This window comes from Pseudorasbora parva, chromosome 9, assembly GCF_024679245.1.
Source record: "Pseudorasbora parva isolate DD20220531a chromosome 9, ASM2467924v1, whole genome shotgun sequence".
NCBI classification, from domain to species: domain Eukaryota; kingdom Metazoa; phylum Chordata; class Actinopteri; order Cypriniformes; family Gobionidae; genus Pseudorasbora; species Pseudorasbora parva.
Window position 1 is genome coordinate 23866215 of NC_090180.1, and position 22381 is coordinate 23888595.

Sequence of the window (22381 nt, forward strand, 5' to 3'; positions counted from 1 at the left end):
CATTCAGCAGATTTTACGTTGTTCCAGCACTGAACACTGGAGGACAGTCTTGCTCCTGCTTATCCACATTTTCTTGCTCCTCTGGTTAATGATGAATCTGCAGATACTGTGCTGAAAAAGACTCCAGTTGTGATTCCAGATCAGTGGCTTTGTGCCTGAGAATTAAACAAGACCAATAGTATCAGTTAAAACCACTTAAAACAGAAGTGTGTGATTTGTGTATCAAAAAGAGTCACCAATTTGTTTTAGTCCTTTAGTCTGCTCTTAACTTTTATATTATTGGTTAAGCCAGCATTACTGTGTTGGAGTGGCAGGGATGATTTTCTGAGACACTCCTCTCAAACCAGGTTTAAAGGGCAAAAAAAAAAAAAACATTTTTTCTGTCTGATGAAAGTTTTTACAGGTGTTTATTGTTATAGTGACTAACACAAAACTGGTTGTGAAAGTTTTGTTCTGGTACAAGATTGTGAACAAATGCTGAACGAATCAGCTGGGCACAGTGACAAATCTGATGTAATAAAGCCCCGCCCTCTGTATCTCCAAATTAAAGTAAAAATAATATAAAGCACAATTTTTTTAAGACAATCTTTTTTTCTTTTTTTTTTAATCACTTTTATATTTATAGTATTGTATTTACAGGAATTTAAAGTCGCATTCTGAAATCTTTGCAAGTTAGGTTTTTTTTTTTTTTAAACACAACACTGGCCATTTACACAACACCGTTTCAGCTAAAACCAAACGTTTTTGCAGTTCACTTACACAACCACGCTGTTTTTGGAGTCCTGAAAACGCAAACTTTTGAAAACGAGGTTTAAAGTGCAAGGTTTTGAAAGGGGTACTGTTATCGTCGATGTGTAAACGACGAAAGCATGACTGCGCATTGCTTTTAGTCTAGGCATGTAGTGTTTCTTGACTACTACTGTGACAACTACTGGCCTGAGAGCATAACAGCATTTTTTTAAATATTTTTTTTTTATTTGTGATTCGTTTGAACAGGGATTGTTTTGGAACAACGTAGTCATCTGTACGCTAAAAATGCAAAGGGAAAACTTTACAGTAAATTAACATAATGTTTGTTGTCAATTAAACACACCTTTATTTGCAAGCAATTGTATGTTCATAATTAATAATAAACTAATGGGATTTAAATACACCGATCAGGCATAACCATAACATTATGACCTAATATTGTGATGGTCCCCCTTTTGCTGCATGCCAAAAAAAGCCCTGACCTGTAGAGGCATGGATTCCATGACTATTAACTAATTGATTAAGTAATATGTAATTGTGGTTATGGGTTTTGAATTAGTTAATATTCATGTGCCCCAACAAGTAAAGTCATAACATAATGATACCTTTATAAATCATAAGCTAATGATTAATTAAAGCAGACAACTGGAAGTTGAAATGCTTGGGTTTGGCCCCTTGTGGTAATTAACACATTCATTTACATTATTAGTTAATGAATTAATACATTGACACATTTAACTAATACCAATTTAATGATTATTTAATCTATTAATCATGTTCATACATTAACTCATGATTATCTGTGCATTAATTAAGCATGAATTAATGCATATTCATGCACCCGAATTGTAAAGTCTTACCATTTTAATTTCTTGTGTTGTAGAAACAAAAAAGCAAGTGAACATGCAATGTTGTTTTATGAAGCTGCCCCTCCTTTCCTGTGCTTACAGAATTACCAATCGACAAGGATTTGCTCTTAATTAAGGGTAATTATCTACAGTATAAGCTGTCGTCCTCTCTCACGCACATAATGACTCTTCTACCTGAGGGTTTTGGAGTGTCTCTGGACACTCTCCAGGCGCTGGATCCTGGCGCTGAGTCTGCGGATCTCAGTTTCAAGCTCCATCTCGCTCTTGTCAACCTGTTGGCACATGCGGGCAAAGACGGCCACCATCTCCCTGCAAGAACGCAGAGAAGCATATCCTTCACACATCACCCGCACACCCTCATCCTAAAGATCATATGAATCAATATTTCAAACATCCAAGTATGTTTGTATGCAGGTCTGTGAAGTGCTCGTTGTCTTTTCAGCTGTCATCAGCTTGTAGATTAAATATTCACTTAAAATCACAAGTGCTGGGAAAGGCAGGTGATGTCACATTATTTAAGTCCATGTCCTTTAGTGTGCAAATTTGACATGGACGGATTTTAAATTTAAATAGCTCGGCAAAAAAGACACTGTCTTTTTCTGTACTGTAACAATTTTGACCTGAAATGGGAATTCAGAGTTGATTCAGAAAATTGCTTATGCTATCTGTTCTTAGTGTTTCTGGCATACTAAAGGTGCGGTCACAAGAAAAAGCATTTTAATAGTTTGTGGAATTATCATCTGGAATTTTGCATGAGAGCTAACAATTTCCTTACAGATTTCACATTAGGTTCAAGTTGGACATGTGAATTTGACAGCTGCTTGGTTTGAAAGTGACTTCTGTGTGAACTGTCCTTCATTCATCGCTGCACTATTTACAATGGACTTTTTTTTATTCCGATGACTTCTAGTCATTTCAGCTGGAACCTACGTGATTAGAAATTTCACTTGAGGGTAAAAAGATTTCCCTATGCAGATTTCGAAATGAATGTCAATTGACAATAGAACATGGACCTTTTTTGTCCCTGAAATTTCTCTAAAATGAAAATCTCTACATTTTAAAATGGAATATTCTAGACTTTGCTGTAAAACCTTTTTGTAAAATATAATTCTAAAGAATTATATTTTACAAAATTGTTTTACAGTAAAGTCTAGAATATCCCATTTACAATTTTCTGGCCTGTGTGCTTCAATAGAAACTCACTAAAGATGTCTTAGATAGAGGACAAAAATGAGGGGAAAAGGAAGATATATGAAATTCAGCAAGAGCTCTTCTCATCTCACACAGTTATCTGTATTATGCACTTAAATGCAACCATCCAGGTGTGGTTATTTATAAAACTAAATGATTAGTTCAGTTTCAATACAAGGTTCAATTCTTCAATGTTGTTCTCTTCCTCACAAAAACTTAATATCCTTAATATGATGTCAGAAGACTTAGAATAATAGAATGTGGACCACTTTGCATTTGATTTGCTTGCTTTTTGAGGCTTCAAAGCTTCAGTGCATTTATTGTAATTGGACAAGAAAAATCCAGCACATTCTGTTTAAGGGATAGTTTACCTAAAACCTTTTATAGTAACAAAAGTTTACTTCCAAACGTGTATGACTTCCATTCATCATTGGAAAACAAATGAAGATCATAGTTAAGAGATCAGTGAACATGAAAAGAAGCTCAACCAAACCTGCTAATGAATGAGAAACTTCTTGCAGAAGCTCAAAAGTGCTTTCCTGACAAGCCAGACCCACGTTAATATGTTGGGCCTGGGAACACACCAATAGAACATTTTCAATTTATAGTATTCAAATCAGTTAAATTACTGTTTTAGGCTACATTAACTAGGTCAGCTGGAACCGGGAACACTTGCCATAACACCTGACGTACTCGTTACATCATAAGAATGGCATCTACACTAATGTTAGTCTCTCTGTTTATCCCGAGGTTTACTGCAGTCAGACGAATTCCAGGTTGCATCCAGATCAGATGGTGGACTTGCGCCTAGACATGACCAACATATCCCTGAAATGTCTACAGAAAGCGTGTCAATTAAACTCCCCCTGTAAATTGCGCATTGACACGACATCCTCATTAAACCCGCTCCGGTGTGACGACTCCAATCTTTCAAATAATCTTACGAATATCTTTTGATCTAATAGGACTTCTCGCCTGTAATGTTGCCAGAATCATAATCATAAACTGTTAGTTCATCGGCCAGAGGAGAATTGGCACCCAGACTGAGACTGGATTCTCCCAAGGTTTTTTACTCCATTCTGGCCGCTGAAGGAGTTTTGGTTCCTTGCCACCGTCGCCTTTGGCTTTTGTCTTGCTTAGTTGGGGACACTAACATTTCAACTATATTACTGAACTGTGAAGCTGATTTGAAACAATCGCCATTGTAAAAAGCGTTATATATAAATAAAGATGACTTGACTTGACCATTGACAAGGCTCAATCCGAGGGGGCCGGATAAACGGTTGTCTTTCAAATTCCCTCTGCACGCAATAGGATAGCGCTATAACCAACCAGAGCAACGAAGAAGGTGAAGCAGAGCTAACTGATAGATTTAACTTTTGCCGTATCCGGTCGGCAAAATTTTGAACACATCTTCCATTTTTAAGAAAGACTTCAGTGCCGTTCTTTGTTCTTTTCTCAAAGAAAAGTTTAACTCCAAGTCTTCCAGAGACGCAGCCAAAGCCGATTTGAAAGACCTCTGTTTGCCAGCTTCTTTGTTTTCAAGTGGAACCGTCACAACTCTGCCGTCATTATGTTAAAATCGCCAGCGACTCTATACACAATTTGACTGGCCAGACTAGATTTTGTTTTTTTAAGCTCGCAAGCCAACGGAAAGTTGCTAGAGGACCATGGCTGCAAATTAAATTTGCTGCCACTAGCAGCTACCTAGGCTACAAAAGTGCTGCATAACATGAGAATGAACTTCATTGGATCTTGTGGAAGCTCAAACGTGCTGCGTAACATGAGAATGAACCTCATTGGTTCTTGTGGAAGCTCAAACATGTTGCGTAACATAAAAATGAACCTCCATGGTTCTTGTGGAAGCTCAAAATTGCTGTGCAACATGAGAATGAACCTCACTGGTTCTTGTGGAGGCTCAAATGTGTTGCCTAACACAAGAATGAACCTCATTGGTTCTTGTGAAAGCTCAAACGTTGCTTAAAACATAAGTGAACCTCATTGGTTCTTGTGGAAGCTCAAACGTGCTGCGTAACACATGAATAAACCTCACTGGTTCTTTTGGAAGCTCAAATGTGTTGTGTAAAATGAGAATGAATTTCATTGGTTCGTTTTGAAGCTCAGATGTGCTGCACAACACTAGAAATTGTTAGTTGCATAGCTGTCAATAGAGGGACAGAAATATCTCATATTTCATCAATAAGATGTTGATTTGTGTTCCGAAGATGAACAAATGTCTTATGGGTGAGTAAATGATGACATAATTTAAATGTATGGGTGAACTAACATCTTTTGTGTTTCATTAAAGAAGTACAAGTGAGTAAATGATGACAATCTCATCATTTGTTCAGTCTGTCACTCACTGTTGCACCTGCTGTCCACAGTCACTGCTGATGATGTGTGAGATGGCTTGTAGTCTTTGAGTGGCGTGATCCACAAACTGCTGCTTAAGGGCCCTTTCTTTAGAGCTGTTGGTCCAGGTTAGCCTTTCATACAGATAGAGCAAACTGTAGAGACTCACAGAGAGTACAATAAACCTCCATCCCACAGAACGCCACACCTGTACAAAAATGGCATCAAAAAACTCAATTGTATTCACGCTATAGAATGTTATTAGAACTTAGACGTTGCACCTGATGTGCTTTTAATCAAATATTTCTTACCACTCCAGCAGTGACCAACATGCCCACTGATGCTCTGGAAGTGAGAGACAGAAGTCCTGTTGCCATGGAGATAGCCAGTTCCTCCTGGGTCTGGGATCCCATGGGATCAGAGGAAGAGGTGACCTGTGCACAAAGCATGTTGAGTCACTTTAGGCCTATTCACACTTCATACGCTTGTTACTAGAGATCTTTAAAACAAGTGCAAAATGAAGGCCCTGTGTAGACTTGTTAACACGGATCACAAGTGGACAACTCTAAAAACAGATGTAAACAGGGTCAAACTTTTTTTGAGCTTGTTCACTTTCGACCACTTCCAGTGGTAGTCCAAAACGTATTCGGATTTAAACAGCCACAATAAAAAAACACCTCTTCAGCTACTGACCTAGTGCATAAACAGTATGGGAAGACAGCTAGCCAGTCAGGATTTATACTTTGTTTACCAGAGACCCAAGTTTGGTTTGAAGACGAAAAATTCACCAAGCTCATGTTCTCTCACCATTTCTTATTTCTAACACTCACCGTGTTCGGCATGATCTTACAATTTTCAGAGAAGAATTGAAAGCTTCCGCTATCCATATGTTTTTCCATTGTCTCCAGGCATTTATATGTAGATTGCATGAGCTTATTTTGTACACTAAAAAGATCTGAAAAACAAAACAAACAAAAAAAACACCCAAAGACCCTACCTTTAAATAAATCAGGACAGAAGTGGTTGAAAGTGGACAAAAGAGACTAAAATACCAGGTGTAAACAGGAGTGTGTCCCTCATCTTCTGATCCAATTGACCAAAATGCAAACTAAACAGTCAATGAAACACTTGGACAGTTACTTTCAAATTCTGGTCCAGCAGACTCAAAGCTTCTTTGGCTTTAACAGGCCCCAGGAAACGATTCACCAAGGATATTAGACCCAGTGAGAAGTGAAAGTCGATGTCCTCAACAAAATTTTCACAGAGATTAGTGAGGTTCAGGTCATAGGTCACAGAGAACTTCCTATTGGGGAGCTGTAGTTGACCTCGGGCAGCAGGGGGCAGCAGAGGACGCAGAGTGTCTAGGCAAGATAATGACAGGAGGGCAGTCAATGCTGACAGCAGTTTAGTCTGAAATATCCTTTGCCAAGGAAAGCTTGTTTACTGGAGACTTTATGTCTGAAGTGAAAACTGTGCATGAGTGCGTACCCATGATGTCTCTCTGAGATGACAGCACACAGCCGTTTATAGTGCTGGAACAGCGCAGGTCTAAATTCTTCGCCATTCTCTCCTCTACGTAGGCCATAAGCTTCTGCAAAATGCACACAAACATGACTACAGCCTATTTGCCTATTATATACTGAATACAACAAATCAGGGCCGGCTCTAGCTCTTTGGTTGCCCTAGGCGAGATGAAGTTTTGCGCCCCCCCCCCCCCCCCCCCCCCCTCCACTCACTTTTATCGTCTCTATTCTAATTCAGCACGTCTGTTTTCCTAGGCCTACCCTTAACCGAGAAGCACTTATTATTCAACACGTTAGATGCTTTATTTCCACTTTTCAAACATTTTCTCACTTTTGATTGAAAATAAATGCCTTTCCGATCTGATATGTGATGGGAAAAGGGAATAGAGCGAGTGTGGCAAAAGGCAGGATCGAACCTCTGATCGACCTGCATCAAATCTTGATGCCATGCGTGTTACCACTACACTACAGCCACTGTAGAGAATTTGGTGAACACAGCATATTTGTGTTTAATGTAAATAATATGGCATCTTTCGTTAGGCTGCTCTAGTACAAACAAAAAACAAAAACAAAACGAGAGGCCGTATTTATTTCCTTCCGACGCCCACGCAGAGAGCGTTTGTACTTTTCATAAATAACATGCATACGTTATCCATATTCATAACGAACTGGACTTTTGATATTTAAATGACATCCATGTAGGTTATTGTAGATTATTGTCAGTGAAGTTATGTTTGCAATACGTATAGTAATTATGTAGAAAACTAGCAAGTGATAGCTTAGTGACAATATTAATAATATTTATAAAATAAATATTAGTTGATAAGATTGATACTAAGTAATGTTATTTTGTTTGACAACTTATTGGCTGAGATAAGAAGACTAACCTCTATACTGGGCTTTCTTTCAATTTTCTTCCTTTCTTTTTTTCTCTTTTTCCGTCCCTGTGCATCCGCGGGTTTAGACGCCTCACTTTTGATGAATGCGCAAGATGAGCACTTGCCTGACCTAACGCCTGAACTAATAATCAATAATCACCATCAATTCAATCCAATAATCAGGTTGATAAGTAATTAAACGTGTGGCTGAGGGGGCGCCCCGTGATGATCATGTTTCATGAACATTATGTTGTATTTCGCTTGTTCCGATTTTATGCTTAAAGGGAAGTAATGGGCGGCGCTAGAGCGCGCTCGCGCCCCTAACACAATTGTCGCCCTAGGCAACCGCCTAGCTCGCCTATAGCAAACGCCGGCCCTGCAACAAATATTCTTAAAACAATTTAAATACAGCTCATTAGAAAAATTGCTCCAGATAAGACCTCAGGTTTCAGCCTTGAAAGTTTTATTTAATTTAATTAAAAGTTTATTTAACAGGAAGTTTAAAAATTATATAAATCATCTGAACTTGCTAAGTAATTATGTTTTATACATGAACCCAATCTGAAGTGGCATATACTGGGATTTCTAACTTCAGTGTGATATCTTGAAAAATAATGGAATTCAATAACATTTTCGATATCACAGGGAAAACTGCCATATAGATATACAGGTAATATATATAATTTGCTATACAGACAATCTGTTATTATCTTATATTTTTTTTAGAATTGGGGTCATTTAGTTGCAATAGCTTACACACAACACAGGGAAGCTTTATTTAAATTGTTGAATGGCATTTACATAAAAAAGATAAGTAAACAATCAGTAATAAAATAAGAACAAAAGAAAAATGCAAATGATGGCACAAATAAATACAATAAAGAGACAAAATAAATAAACGTGGCTTTTAGTTTTTCAGGTGGGTCTAAGAGTATTTTCAGGAGAAATGCTACAGAAATGAAATAAATAAAATGTAAATTTTTAGAGTGTTGTGTTGTGGCTTGTTTCCGTTGTGTTGTGGCTTGATTTCGTTGCGTTGTGAACTTATGTATGGGTTTAAATTTCATTGTGTTGTGCACTTACTGGGCCATCATAATTTTGACATAATTTTGTATGCATTTATTTAAACTCTCTGAAACTCTCCATCTCCCCATCTTTATCTGCCTAGATCTGCTCTAGGATTAATGTATGTCCATTTATCCAGCATCAGCAGATCTTACATGCTCACAGCAGCATGCCTGTGGATCTATTAACTGTAGCAAGTCCATACTTGCTCTGCAGCAACAGATCTAGTCCGCTGAGACCAAATACATTTACATCCTAGTTTTGAGAGTTGTCATGATTGAAATAAATTTACACAGGAATTATTATATTTATAAAAACAAACCTTTTACGTTTTAGTATGGCTTTTATGGAACATTGTGTCTTTAAACAGAATTTGAAGATGGCACACCACTATGTATAGACCTGTAGATTACTCTCATGAAAGAACAATGTGTCTAGACTTAAGATCAACCTTTCTCTGTGCGTAGAGACCAGGAGGACATTTAGACACCAGCTCCTCAAGCCTGTTACGCTGATAATCCTGTAGACAGCTGTCATTTCAGGTAACTCTTAAGACATGAGTTTACCAACAGAACATGACAGCTAATGCACTGCTTAACAATGGTCATTTATTTAGGTTCCTTTGTAAATGTTTCAGACTACTTCTCTATGATTCTTTCTAATCTGACTTAAAATAAAATAAAATAAAACAAATAACTCACAGTTTTGTACAGGATTAAGGCATTTGGGGCAGGGCTAAAATCAGTGCAGAATTCATCCACAAGAACAGACAGGCAACAAATCTCTTCTTCCATGGCACTGGACACCTAGGGAGATATATATATTTGCAAAGATTTTTAAGAGTTTAGAATTTTGAGGAAGATAATTAATTTAATACATTTTGGAATAAGGCTGCAACATAAAAAAATGTGGAAAAAGTGAAGCGCTGTGAACACTTTCTGGATGCACTGTTTAAATCAAGTATACTATATGGTCAGAACTATTGGCACCCCTAGTAAATATGATCAAAGATGGCTGTAAAAATAATTCTCAATTTTTTATCCTTTTGATCTATCATTTAAAAAATATTTATACTCCTGTGCACCAAGACATCATAGCTAGATAATTTCATGCTCCAAGTCACCCTGGCGTGCAATTTTTTAAATATATATATATATATATATATATATATATATATATATATATATATATATATATATATATATATATATATATATATATATATATATATATATATATATATATATATATAAATAATAAATATATTAATGAGAATATACTTCAGAGATATTTTACTCATAAACAATTCTAAGGGTGCCAATAATTGTGGCCAACATGTTTTAGAGAAAAACATTTATTTCATAATATTATATTATGTTAGGGTTTCCCAGTCTGGGGTTTGTGAGTTTAATTAAAAGCTATTCAATCATGTAAATGCAAAATTAAATAATTTTAAAATAAAAGAGATAGAAAGAGTGAGACTGAGGGAGTGAGTGGGAGGGAAAGGATAGGCAGAGGAAGATTCAAAACATTTGACAACATATTAAACAAACAATAAAATCTAAACTGTGACCGAGTCTTTGATACTATTGAAATATTCAATGCCAAGTATAAAGTTTGGTGGGGGGGGGGGGGGGGGGGATTATGGTATGATGTTGACGTTTTTAGGGGTTGGGTTTGGCCCCTAAGTTCCAGTGAAAGGAATTCTTAATGCTTCAGCATACCAACACATTTTGGACAATTTCATGCTCCCCACAAAGTTGGTCGTTGACAAGTCACCTTAATCATGTGGCGCTTTTTACAATGCATATTGTTTTAAAGCAGCTTCACAATGGTAACAGGAAAATAATGCAACATAATTATATAGAAAGTAATATAGTTAAAATATTTAGTGTCCCCAACTGAGCAAGCCAAACGCCTGAGGCAACGGGATACGGTAGTAAGAAACATCAAAAATACACCTGAGGTGGTAATACAGTAATGTGCATTATTTTTCAATGTGAGAAATATCATCTAGCAAGTCATTAAACTATTGTACTGATAAGATCATCAGAGCAATGGTGACAAGTTTCTGTGTGTGTGTGTGTGTGTGTGTGTGTGTGTGTGTGTGTGTGTGTGTGTGTGTGTGTGTGTGTGTGTGTGTGTGTGTGTGTGTGTGTGTGTGTGTGTGTGTGTGTGTGTGTGTGTGTGTGTGTGTTTGAGTGGAAGAAACTGTAAATAGGCCTAATGAAACATATTTTTTATCCTTTTGTTTACTGTATGTATTTGCTTGCTCTGTGTCGTTGTGGGTTTAGGTTGTTTTGCTGTAAAGACCTTTGAAGTAACTGAAATCATTTGGCGAAGTGATATGCTACTGTAATGTGGTCAAGACCTGCCTGGAACTACTTTAGTCATGCGCTTCCCTGAAAATAATTGCACACTTTAGAACATTCAACCATCAGATTCAAGCATTCAACAAGCCCCATAGTATAATTATGAATAATTTACTGCCATTTTGAGAATAACATGCAATCTTGTAATCAATAGAAAAGTAACTGTGGTCCGATTACGTGTATTTTAAAATGTAATATAATCTACAAGTACTAATTTAGTACTTTTTTTTATCTGATTACATAATCCAGATTACATGTAATCAGTTACTACCCAATACTGATTTAGTTTTTTCGCAGACACTTCGGTTGCCAAGATACATTTTGTAAGGGGTGATGATGCAAGTTACCTTGGCAGCCACTTCGTCAGCAATGGCCTTTATCTTGTCTTTGATGTCCTCGGTTAGGAAATTAATCTGATTTCGCACAAACTCTAGCCGGTCCATTAGAGCTTCACGCTCTTCCAGTGAGGACACCCTACAGATTTACAGAACATTCAGATTGTTACAACAATAAAGTAAAAAAAAAAAAACACACACAAAAAAAAACAATGAGATTTATGCAGAATACCGTACTAAAGAGCCAATGTTTTTAATCTGACTGAGAGAATGTGACGTCTTTGTTTAATAGTGGGACCAATTATTGTCTTTGGGAGCTTTGACAGAGACCCTCCATTACAGAGCAGACAAGGTTTTGGAACTCACTTCTTTTCTGCTGAAGAAATATTGATGGCATCCATGATAGCCTTGACCGACTTAATGATCTGCCAGGCTCTGATTGTGTGCTGCTCAAACTTGGTCTTCACGGCAGATTGGGATATAAATTCCTGTGGAATCCATGAAGTGCGTTCTTGAGCCATCATTGTGCCACAATTATCAGGGAACACGTCATTATTAAAACTAATCAAAACAAGATTCCAACGATTAGATTTTATCTGTACCCATCAACATGCTTTTCACTCTTGTCATTGGTTGCTTGCATGGCTGAATCACAACAGACCCATCTATTAATGTCATCGTAGATTACTGTGAATTTTCATCCCTGGTTCCCAAGAATGTGAGGTACGCTCACCTACTCAAATCCGCTAACTTGGCTCAGGGATTGCGACTACGGTAAACGGCTGCCTGGAATCTATGAGGAACACCAAGTATCTCACACATCTGGGAGCCAGCAGCAGATGGCCTGAATCAACGCAAAACAGCTTGCTTAAGGAGACCGTCACCACGTTACGGCAGCTCTGGGTGAAGCTGTCATAAATTCTCATCTAGTCTAAACAGCATACAGACAGGGCTAAGACTCAGTTTCCATGAAGCTCCTCTTAATCTTCATTGTTTTCATCCTTATTGTCAGACAACGATTATCCTGGAGCCAGTGACTACAGTTTGAGTGCATTCTCACCTCAAATGTTCTTTCAAAACTCTGGAACTCCATCAGTCGCTCTTGGAATCCTTCAGCCAAAGCACCGCCTTTAAACAAAAAGCATATGCCCCATTTGGTCCCCATGATACCAGACAATAAATGAAAAAAGAAATTAAGCATGTGTGATGAAGCATAATTTTTGCATATTTTTCACGCTTCAAGTCACACCTCAAGTATCATTCTCAATATCATATGGCCACTTTAAGATTTATTAGCATCTGCCTTAGAGGGTTTTATGGTTGTTACACTCATTTTTAACTTGGCTAGGCCTAGTTTTTCCTGGTCTCCCTCCAGAACTGTGTCAAAAGCAGTAGACTCGGCACTGTGTGACCTAAAGCGCTGGAGCCTACCAGTCTCTGGCATTCCCTGGGCGCGGTGGATCCTGGCACTCAACACCTCCTTGGCAGAGACAAAGAAGATGCGGTCAGGTGCCTTGTTAAGGTCCACTACCTTCAGCTCCTCCACTAAAAAACTGACACAGCGATCCATGTGCTGTTTTCGCACCTAAAACAACGCACTCCATTAAAACAACTTTCATTAATATCATTAATAAATGTATAGTCAATGAATTTATTCAATGCAATTATATATATATACTAGGTACACAAAAATTCACTTTGTCATAATTTAGTCACCCTCAAGTTGTTTCTAACCTGTATGAATTTCTCTCTTCTGCTGAACACAAAAGAAGATATTTTGAAGAATATGGGTAACAACTGATGGGAGCTTTCTGTTCCTTCATTGGCAGCTACGCAACTACCACTTTGCTTAGAAAAAAAACATTAATCAACTCACATCAGTTGTGGTAAATGGAAGCTCAAGATTTGTTCCCGCATTACACAGCACCTTTGAGCTTCCTCAAGAGCCAATGAGGTTCATTTTCTCTCATGTTACACAGCACCTTTGAGCTTCCTCAAGAGCCAATGAGGTTCATTCTCTCATGTTACGCAGCACGTTTGAGCTTCCTCAAGAGCCAATGAGGTTCATTCTCTCATGTTACGCAGCACGTTTGAGCTTCCTCAAGAGCCAATGAGGTTCATTCTCTCATGTTAAACAGCACCTTTGAGCTTCATCAAGAGCCAATAAGGTTCATTCTCTCATGTTACGCAGCACGTTTGAGCTTCCTCAAGAGCCAATGAGGTTCATTCTCTCATGTTAAACAGCACCTTTGAGCTTCCTCAAGAGCCAATAAGGTTCATTCTCTCATGTTACGCAGCATGTTTGAGCTTCCTCAAGAGCCAATGAGGTTCATTCTCTCATTCTCTCCGCAGGTCTTTTCTTCCTGCTGCAGTCAGACTATACAATGATCATTCCTAACAGAAAACTCCTTTTTACTGGGCAATGTTTTATATTATGTTTTTATGTTTGGTTATATAAGTAATGTGCTATTTGACTGAGCAATAACTTGTAATGTGCAATACCGATGGGCATAATTTAATCTAGTTATTCATAGGTTATTTGATGTTTTTAGTGTTTGTGAGATTATTATTTTACCTACCCCTGCATCCCTGCTGTTGCTAAATGCAATTTCCCCATTGCGGGACAAGTAAAGGCTTACCTTACCTTACCTTACCTTATGTTACGCAGCACGTTTGAGTTTCTACAAAAACCAGTGAGGTTCATTCTTGTTTTACACAGGAACATTGAGCTCCCACAAGAACCAATGAGGTTTATTCTCGTGTTACGCAGCATGTTTGAGGTTCCACAAGAATTAATGAGATTCATTCTCTGGTTACGCAACACATTTGAGCTTCCTCAAGAACCAAAGAGGTATATTCTTGCGTAACACAGCATGTTTGAGATTCTGCAAGAACCAATGAGGTTTGTTCTCTTGTTACGCTGCATGTTTGAGCTTCTACAAGAGGTTTGTTCTTGCACGTCATGCTGGTTCAGTTAAAGGGTTACTTCAGCGATTAGCATATGGCTTTGTATCAGTAGAAACCCTGGAGTATATTCGAATGATTGAATTCCCCCCCCCCCCCCCCCCCCCCCGAGACTAGAGATTTATGCCTTTTATTTCTGGAAAAATTCCTCCCATGACGCAAATATCGTCAATTTAAAAAATTTCAAATCCTTTAGGAATTGTTGGCCAGAGGCTAAAGACTAAAGCCAGCAGAGGGAGCCATTTCCACATGTTTTCAACTCACACATGGGGGATGGGAGATCACACTCACAGCACTCGGCTAGCAGCCTCAGGCATTCGTGTAAACAGTGCGGCCAGCAGAGCAAAGTAAGTCTTTCAACTTCTCAAACTAATTCCTATGAAAGTTAAGCATTCAAAGGCATGAACTGAAAATGCGACAGACTGAACATGCATGAATCTATGCCGCGGACACGTTTACCTCAGCTCTCATCATGAGCTCATCCATGACTGTCAATATATCTGACTCCTGCAGCGTTTTGGGCTGTGAGACTCCCTCAGCGGCTAAATCACATATTGAATAGACATGTTCAGTTTTTAATTGTAGCATCTGTTCTCTAACTTAACTGATTTTATGAATTAAAAAATAATTTCACATTTCTACTACATTAATGACCCAGTTTAAATACAGATTCATCTTCCCAGCCCTGAAGTACTCCTTTGAGCTTCAGTTTATGTTCTCTGATCAATATTTTTATTTGAATAAAAACCTAAATTAAATCTGTTCATCATATAAAGCAGTCAAGTCTCTTCAGAAATGTTTTAATAAACTTATCAATCATATATATAAGTGTTATGATCTCTTTGTGAACTTTTTCAAGCACAGTTGCATGGATTGCCAATGGAGGTATCAAAAAGATCTTTATTTGTATTTCAAAGACAAACAAGTCTTAAAGGTTTTGAACAATATGAGGGTTAGTAAATAATGACAGGATTTCTATTTTTGAGTGAACTAACCCTTTGAAAATTGGGAGTGGATGAATGACAAATGTTACAAAAATTTCACAAATCTCTATTGTGGTTTTGTGTGGTGACACTTATAAATATAGGTCATGAGTCATATGTAATAAAACTTACATCTTCCAGATACTCTGGCTCTAAGACAGATGCGTCCCAGCGATTGTTTAGGATGAAAATGTTGGGCTTTGATATGCGCTCATTCACTTTGTGGAAAAAGTGCTTCTCCTTTCAAAGAGAAAAACATTGAAATAAACAAAAGGGGAAATAATGAAACATTTCTGGGAAAAAATACTAAAAGTTTTTTTTCTTCTAATAAATAATAAACGTAAAATGGGATGCATCGATACTACAATTTCGGTCAATACTTTGATAATTAATGAAAGATTAAGATCCATCCCACCAATACCAATAAATGAAAAAGCCCTCTTATATTGACTGATAACAGTGATAAGTTGCTACTCACGGTGTTCATTATGGTAGACTCAGAGTTGGCCACAAGCACAAATACATCAGCATCTAAACAGAACTTGTCAATCCAACTGTCCAGCTCTGATGTGACATCTGTGCCTGGGCTGAGGAGTGAGGACAGACCGGCTCATTAACATTCCATCAAGCTTCACATAATGTTCTATTCTTTATTGCTAATCTGAGATCAGGCAATTTGGCATCTGCGTTTTTTTTTAGCAAACAGAAATCATATAAACCAAATAAGTTGTGACCACCCATGATACCTCTAGAGCAGCACTGCCAAAACCAACCATTAGAGCTTCACAACACATCAAACCTTGTAGAGTTCCTTGCAGAAATCCATATATCTGCCAACGATGCAAAGAGTAGAGGAGCGTGGGGCACAACCTAACGTGGGTTTAGTTGCAGCATGCAACACTTTCCACACATGCCAGGATGACGAAACTTGTGTATTTACTAGTTGACATATCAAAACTATATCTAGAGAAAAAAATTGTGCCAATATTAAAAAATCTTTTGAAGATATCACTGAACATTTTTTTTGTGTTTATTTAAAATAAGACAAATCTAATATTATTTAAATCGTATATCTGTTATTTAACAGTTGATATTGTTCTTTAATGCTAATCTAACAGCAGAAGACGGTTTAAATCACAGTCGCACAGATGGGGTTCATGGTAACACTGCGCAACAATGAGCCCCTCATATGATATTATATTCTATACTTTTGTGAAACTTTTTATTGACAGAATATTTAAGTTTGTTTTTGGATTTTTTTATTTATTATATCAGATAACATTTTAAGTGGTCATCTGCTCATGTTACAGTGTACCCCACCTATGGGGCATGTTGTCACATTTAACTTGGTAAATCAAGAAAAAGGTAATTGTACTAGACATGTGTGCAATTAATGTGAAGAAAAAAAAAATACTCTAAACCCCAAGTGGATTTACACAAACTGAGACAGTCAAAAAGCGTTAGGTTGTGCCCCCGCTTTCCCCTATGCAGAGTATTCAGGTTTGCATTTTCTCAAAATGATTATGGGCTAATTTTATTGTGGTGCTCAGGCTTACAAAGTGAGCAGCTCAGCTCAGGTCTGTTGTTCATGTGTCAACACCCTGCAGAACTTTAAAGGTGCATTATACAACTTTCCGTCCCCTAGAGGGCACCTATTCAACACAAAGGTGTAGTTTGATGACGCCAAGTTTGAGCTCAGAATCTTGGGACATGTGGTCTTCACCTCACAGCTGGTGGAAAATAGGACTCTGGCAGAAATTATGTTCATGGATGTGGTTATTAACGTTACTGTAGTATGACGCAGAGCAGGAACGAGTGTTGTGGAGCTGAGCACGGCTGCTGGAGCTATTGTTACACAAACACACGGCTCGCAAGCACTGGGGCTTTTATTATGATGGGACTAGACACAGTTGCCAGGCGTCTGCACTATTCCCGCTTTTCTGGTCATGAGTATAAGGTAATGCAGCTCTGTTTATCATATTAGATACATTTAAGTGTGTTTAAAATGATGTTATGACGTTACTCTGCGTTCGCTCGGCACTGCTGTGACATGTTCAAACTGCTAAGAGAAAAGCGCTTCTGCAGAATAAAACTGAGGGTAACACAGATATGACGCAATTAACAGGTGACTCCCTCAAACGCTATGCTGACACGTCCCGGGTCCTTGGTTTAAATAGCAATTTTCTCACAATTTACAAATAGTTGGAAACATTTGGGATATTGTAAGTACTCAACTGAACAAAATATACACTGGCCTAGTGGTTTTTGGATATTTTACTGCAAAAATACTACATAGTGCACCTTTAATTCAGCTCTAACAACACAATAGCTTGTGTGGAGGGGTCCATACCTATCCATCAGAACCAGATCATCTCTCAGCACTGCACACTTAGTTTTGGGCCAGAACACTCGTACTAGACAGCCTGAATCTTGGTTCCTGTCCATATGCAGAGCATGGGCCAGATGATTGACTGTCTGTAAGGTAAAGTGAAACATTTTTACATGTATTATCATTGTTTTGAAGGAGGCATGGTTTTGGAGATGCTCTTTCAAATCTAGCACTACACCTCGCTGAAATTGCCTATCCTAGCATTAACTGTAAGTAATTGTGATTATATTTTCTCACACTCATGATGCCAAATTAAACATCAAAGAAACTGTAGTTTTAGATTTAGAACTAAAAGTTTTAGAACTAAAAAAGGTTTTTAGTTTTGTCCCTGTATGCAAGAATAAGAGTAGTTTCATTAAATATAGTATGAAATAATTATCTCTAAATAACAGTTTACAAACATAAAGAGGCTTGGGAACTGCATAATATTTGCGTCATACTTCAATGCTTTTCCTCTCTTCAGAGTCCTCAGTGGTAAGGTAGGCATGTTCCCCATCTGTGCCCTCCACACTCAGGAAACAGTTTGTGGTGTGGCCGATTCCACTGGGCAGAACCCGTTCCCTTAGCATGGCATTAATTACTGTACTCTTTCCATTACTGGTCCTGAGAAACAACATATAGTATCCAGTAACAAACTGTCTATTTACACTCTGATTCAAGAGCAACTCATATCCAAATTAATGAGGATGAAAAAAAGAGCGAGGGATCTATGTACACAAATACTTTTTAGTGTCTTGCTTATTTATATAAAATAATTCTGAATGCCAAATTGATTTATTTTGGCTGAACTGCTTAAAAACTAAAGCACAAACATTATAGACCTATTTTATTCTACTGGCCTGTTGTGATTTTATATATATATATATACAAGTATGCTGAGACCACTGTTGTTTTACCTGCCAAAGAAGGCCACCTTCATGTGTCTGCGGGCTAGCACATCTTTGATGACCGTAAGTTTCTTGGAGCAGGCCTGGATCTGCAGACACTGTTCTTCCTCAGCTACATGCTCGAGATCCTCACTCTTCCACGTCTCTGGGTACCACACACACACACACACACACACACACACACACACACACACACACACACACACACACACACACACACACACACACACACACACACACACACACACACACACACACACAGTTCAATTGGAGACCTGAGTTATTTTTTACAGTGCATTTGCTGCTATAGTATTTTTCCCTATGGCAGTCAATGGTTGCTCTCTGCTTGGTTTCAAACATTCTTCAAAATATCTTCTTTTGTGATCAGCAGAACAAAGAAACTCATACAGGTTTGGAACAACTTGAGGGTGAGTAAATGATGACAGAATTTAATTTTTTTGGGTGAACTATCCCTTTAAGCCAACATGGCTTTAAGCCAACTATCCCTTTAAGCCAACATGATTAAATTCATTTTGGTGGTGTTTTTCTTGGTGTCCATTTAAGTCTTATATTTCGTATATATCTCTTTTGGACACATGCTAACCAGTGACAGTATGGAGTACTTTAATGTGAAAAATTATTTTAAAGAATTTTACACTGTAAACCCTAAGGCTGTGTGTCCACTAAATAATTTTTAGCCAGCTGTGGGGGCTTAAGAACATTTTGGCAGCATTTTCAGTTGTGATTCTTTTCTTGTTATAATACAGAATATCCGCGGAAGTTTTACTAGTATCGCATTTCACCTAGTTTGTTTCTTTATTGATAAAATGCAGATACAATGTAAAGCATTTGCTCTGGTGCTTGTTAAATTATTTTGTTCCGTTAATATGCTGCATGTTTTGCATCATGTGTCAACACCCTGCAGAACTTTAAAGGTGCATTGTACAACTTTCCGTCCCCTAGAGGGCACCTATTCAACACAAAGGTGTAGTTTGATGACGCCAAGTTTGAGCTCAGAATCTTGGGACATGTGGTCTTCACCTCACAGCTGGTGGAAAATAGGACTCGGGCAGAAATTATGTTCATGGATGTGGTTATTAACGTTACTGTAGTATGATGCAGAGCAGGACCGAGTGTTGTGGAGCTGAGCACGGCTGCTGGAGCTATTGTTACACAAACACACGGCTTGCGAGCATATTTCATTAATATGCTGCATCTTTTGCATCTGTTGACGTTGTACAAAAATTATGTGGTAGTTATATTTGTCCCGCCCCTCCTCCACTGTGATTGTATGGCTGGGTGAAAAGTGACAATAATGTGTTTTACTCAAAGTTGAACATTCTTCAACTCTCGGTGACCAGTAAAAACACAGTGACTCCATTTAAAACAATTGAATATGCAAGCCAGCTGCATGAAAAAACAAAAAAAAAAAAAAACACTTTGGTGGAGACATGTCCTAAAGCTCAAAATAGTAAATTGATTTGAGTAGAGCGAACTTAAATTAAACTATTTCATTTAAATTAACTTTCATGGGTATTTAGAACTGTCTTTTTCTTTTAAGTTCACAAAACTAATCTGAGATCACTAAATAATTAATTTGAATTGTTTTGAGTTTTATGAACTTGCTTTTAATTTAGACAAACTTAAATAAAAAAAAATTAAAAACTGGGCTGGGATTTTTATTTCCCATGCATGCTTCGCCATGACATTCAAAAGGATGAATAAATGCTAAAATTAGGTGTTATATGATGTTTGAAGGGGGGGGGGGGGGGCTTGTTCATGTTGGGGGGATTTATTAGGGTTTAATGTTTTATGTTAAGCAAAAAGAGTTTATTTTATGTGGCTTTTTTTATAAGTTAAATATATGAATGAGCTTACTCAAATATTTCAAATTAAGAGCAATTAAAATGTTTGAGTACAAAATAAAAATCTGAAAGTTCCCCCTTAATAAAACCTTGAATTTCCAAAAATATACAATGGTCTATATTTATATACCACGGTGTGATGCTGAGAGATCTGGAGGATTTTAAATCTAATCTAATGAAATTCATTAAGTTTAAGTAAATATTTGAGTTTATGAAAATTTATACAACATTATTGCAATTTTTTATTTATTTTTTTACAACAAGCATTTTCACTACAGTGTTCTCAAATGTGAAGAACAAACAAACACATAATAATACCATGGTACCTTTTGTAAATTAAATCGATTAATTACTAAATATTTAATTAAAACTATTATACATATATCCCAAATGCAATGGTTAATCATTCCATCTTACCCTCTACAAAATCTGATCCCTCTCTAACAAACTCCAGCAGCTGGTGAAACATAGCACTGATAGTCCTCTTTGCCATCACAAAGTGCTGCAGTGGCGAAACATCGTCCTGCTCCATGTTTAAATACTGAAAGTACAATGAGTATAATTTGCAGTTCTCAGATTACTAAAACTAGTAGCATAATGTTATATAAGCATAGTGCTAAGGGTTTGGTACTCACCCGCTCTGACAACAGAATTAGAGCACAAGCTAAGTGGTGCCGTTTCTCAAATGAGGTCAAAGAGCATATTCATTACCGTGACATGAAACCTTTTCCAAAACCTCTTTTCCGGTCCTCCTTTAACAATTAGAGAAGTATGTCTGTGTACAGAATATTGAGAATGTCTGATGATATTGGTAATACTGAGAAAGTCTTTACAGAGCAAGACAAGTGACCTCAAATCCTCTTATCCAGGACTTAATTAGGCAGACAGCGTCCACTCACCCTTCTCTAACCACAAACCTCTATTTCCGAAATCAGTTAGATAGCCTTGATTGTAGTAAGTGTGTTTATTTATTTTACAATTTTCAGTGCATGCTTAAGTGATCTGTAGCAGTGGTTCTAATTTAACCGTTTAAACTCTGTGGACTCGGTATTATTCAGACCCATTTGAATACAACATGACACAAACTTCTTTTTTCCACTATTTTCCGGAATTTATTTATATATATATATATATATATATATATATATATATATATATATATATATATATATATATATATATATATATATATATATATATATATATATATATATATATATATATATATATATATACTTACATGGTACTTACATGTTTATCACTTTTAGCAGTGTTGTATATAACTTCAAAGGGTGTCCTGTAAAATGAAACCAGCATTTTGAACTTAGACCACTGTATGTTTGTATGGGAAGCTTTTCAATTTGGGTTGGCCAAATCCAGACGGAAATCCCAAAAAATGGTCCTGGAGTTTAAGAGGTTAATAATTTAAAATTGCATCTATACTACATTGTAAAAAATGACCAGTTGACTTAACTTAAAGCATGTTAGGAAACCCATTGCCTTTACCAGTTTCTTCACTTCCTCGTTTGATAAGTCAAACAGATCACTTTTTTACTCAAAACACATTGATCCATGGTAAAAAAAACAACAAAAAATCCATTCTGGTAGTCCTGATCAATTTGAACAAATTTTGCCATAAGAGATGGCGCCAATATTCCCTTGTGTGAATTTTGAAAATAATGACATTTAATTAAGCTCAGAGAATCCAGCATTTTAAAAGCTTTATTAGTTTTGTGCCCAGTTGTGGTCTAGTCTAAATACCACACAGATGCTGTTCTCTCAGCCAGGAAAATGCAAGAGCAAGAAGACTGATAAAAAGAGAGGTGTGGTGTTTTGCTACATGAAAGTGTGCAACTTTCATCTCAACTGTCATCATTTTTAACAGTACAATTTAGCATATCTGCAATGCACATTTCTGCCACACCCAAATGTCTCCCACTGCTTGCAAATTTAGGATA

General features: G+C 37.2%; 1 protein-coding gene across 1 annotated transcript; it reads right to left on the bottom strand.

Moving 5' to 3' along the window:
* Position 1: 1 nt before the first annotated feature.
* Positions 2–21278, bottom strand: mfn1a (mitofusin 1a). Its single transcript, XM_067454370.1, has 18 exons — positions 21059–21278; positions 20841–20964; positions 18568–18703; positions 18112–18274; positions 17633–17757; positions 15761–15869; positions 15415–15522; positions 12767–12920; positions 12396–12463; positions 11702–11823; positions 11348–11474; positions 9330–9434; positions 6651–6753; positions 6303–6523; positions 5474–5596; positions 5174–5370; positions 1794–1928; positions 2–155 (listed from the first exon to the last, which is right to left on the bottom strand). The coding sequence occupies exons 2-18, from the start codon at positions 20953–20955 to the stop codon at positions 86–88; spliced, it is 2181 nt and encodes a 726-aa protein (XP_067310471.1). The 5' UTR covers positions 20956–20964; positions 21059–21278; the 3' UTR covers positions 2–85.
* Between the last annotated feature and the right edge of the window lie 1103 nt (positions 21279–22381).

Excerpts from the sequence above, each read along its gene's own strand:
- mfn1a (XM_067454370.1), bottom strand. The coding sequence starts at position 20,955 with ATGGAGCAGGACGATGTTTCGCCACTGCAGCACTTTGTGATGGCAAAG. Across the intron at positions 12,921-15,414 it reads AGCCAGAGTATCTGGAAGAT|GTGCGAAAACAGCACATGGA; the intron begins GTAAGTTTTATT and ends GCGTTGTTTTAG. Across the intron at positions 11,475-11,701 it reads ATTTCTTCAGCAGAAAAGAA|GGTGTCCTCACTGGAAGAGC; the intron begins GTGAGTTCCAAA and ends GTAAATCTGTAG.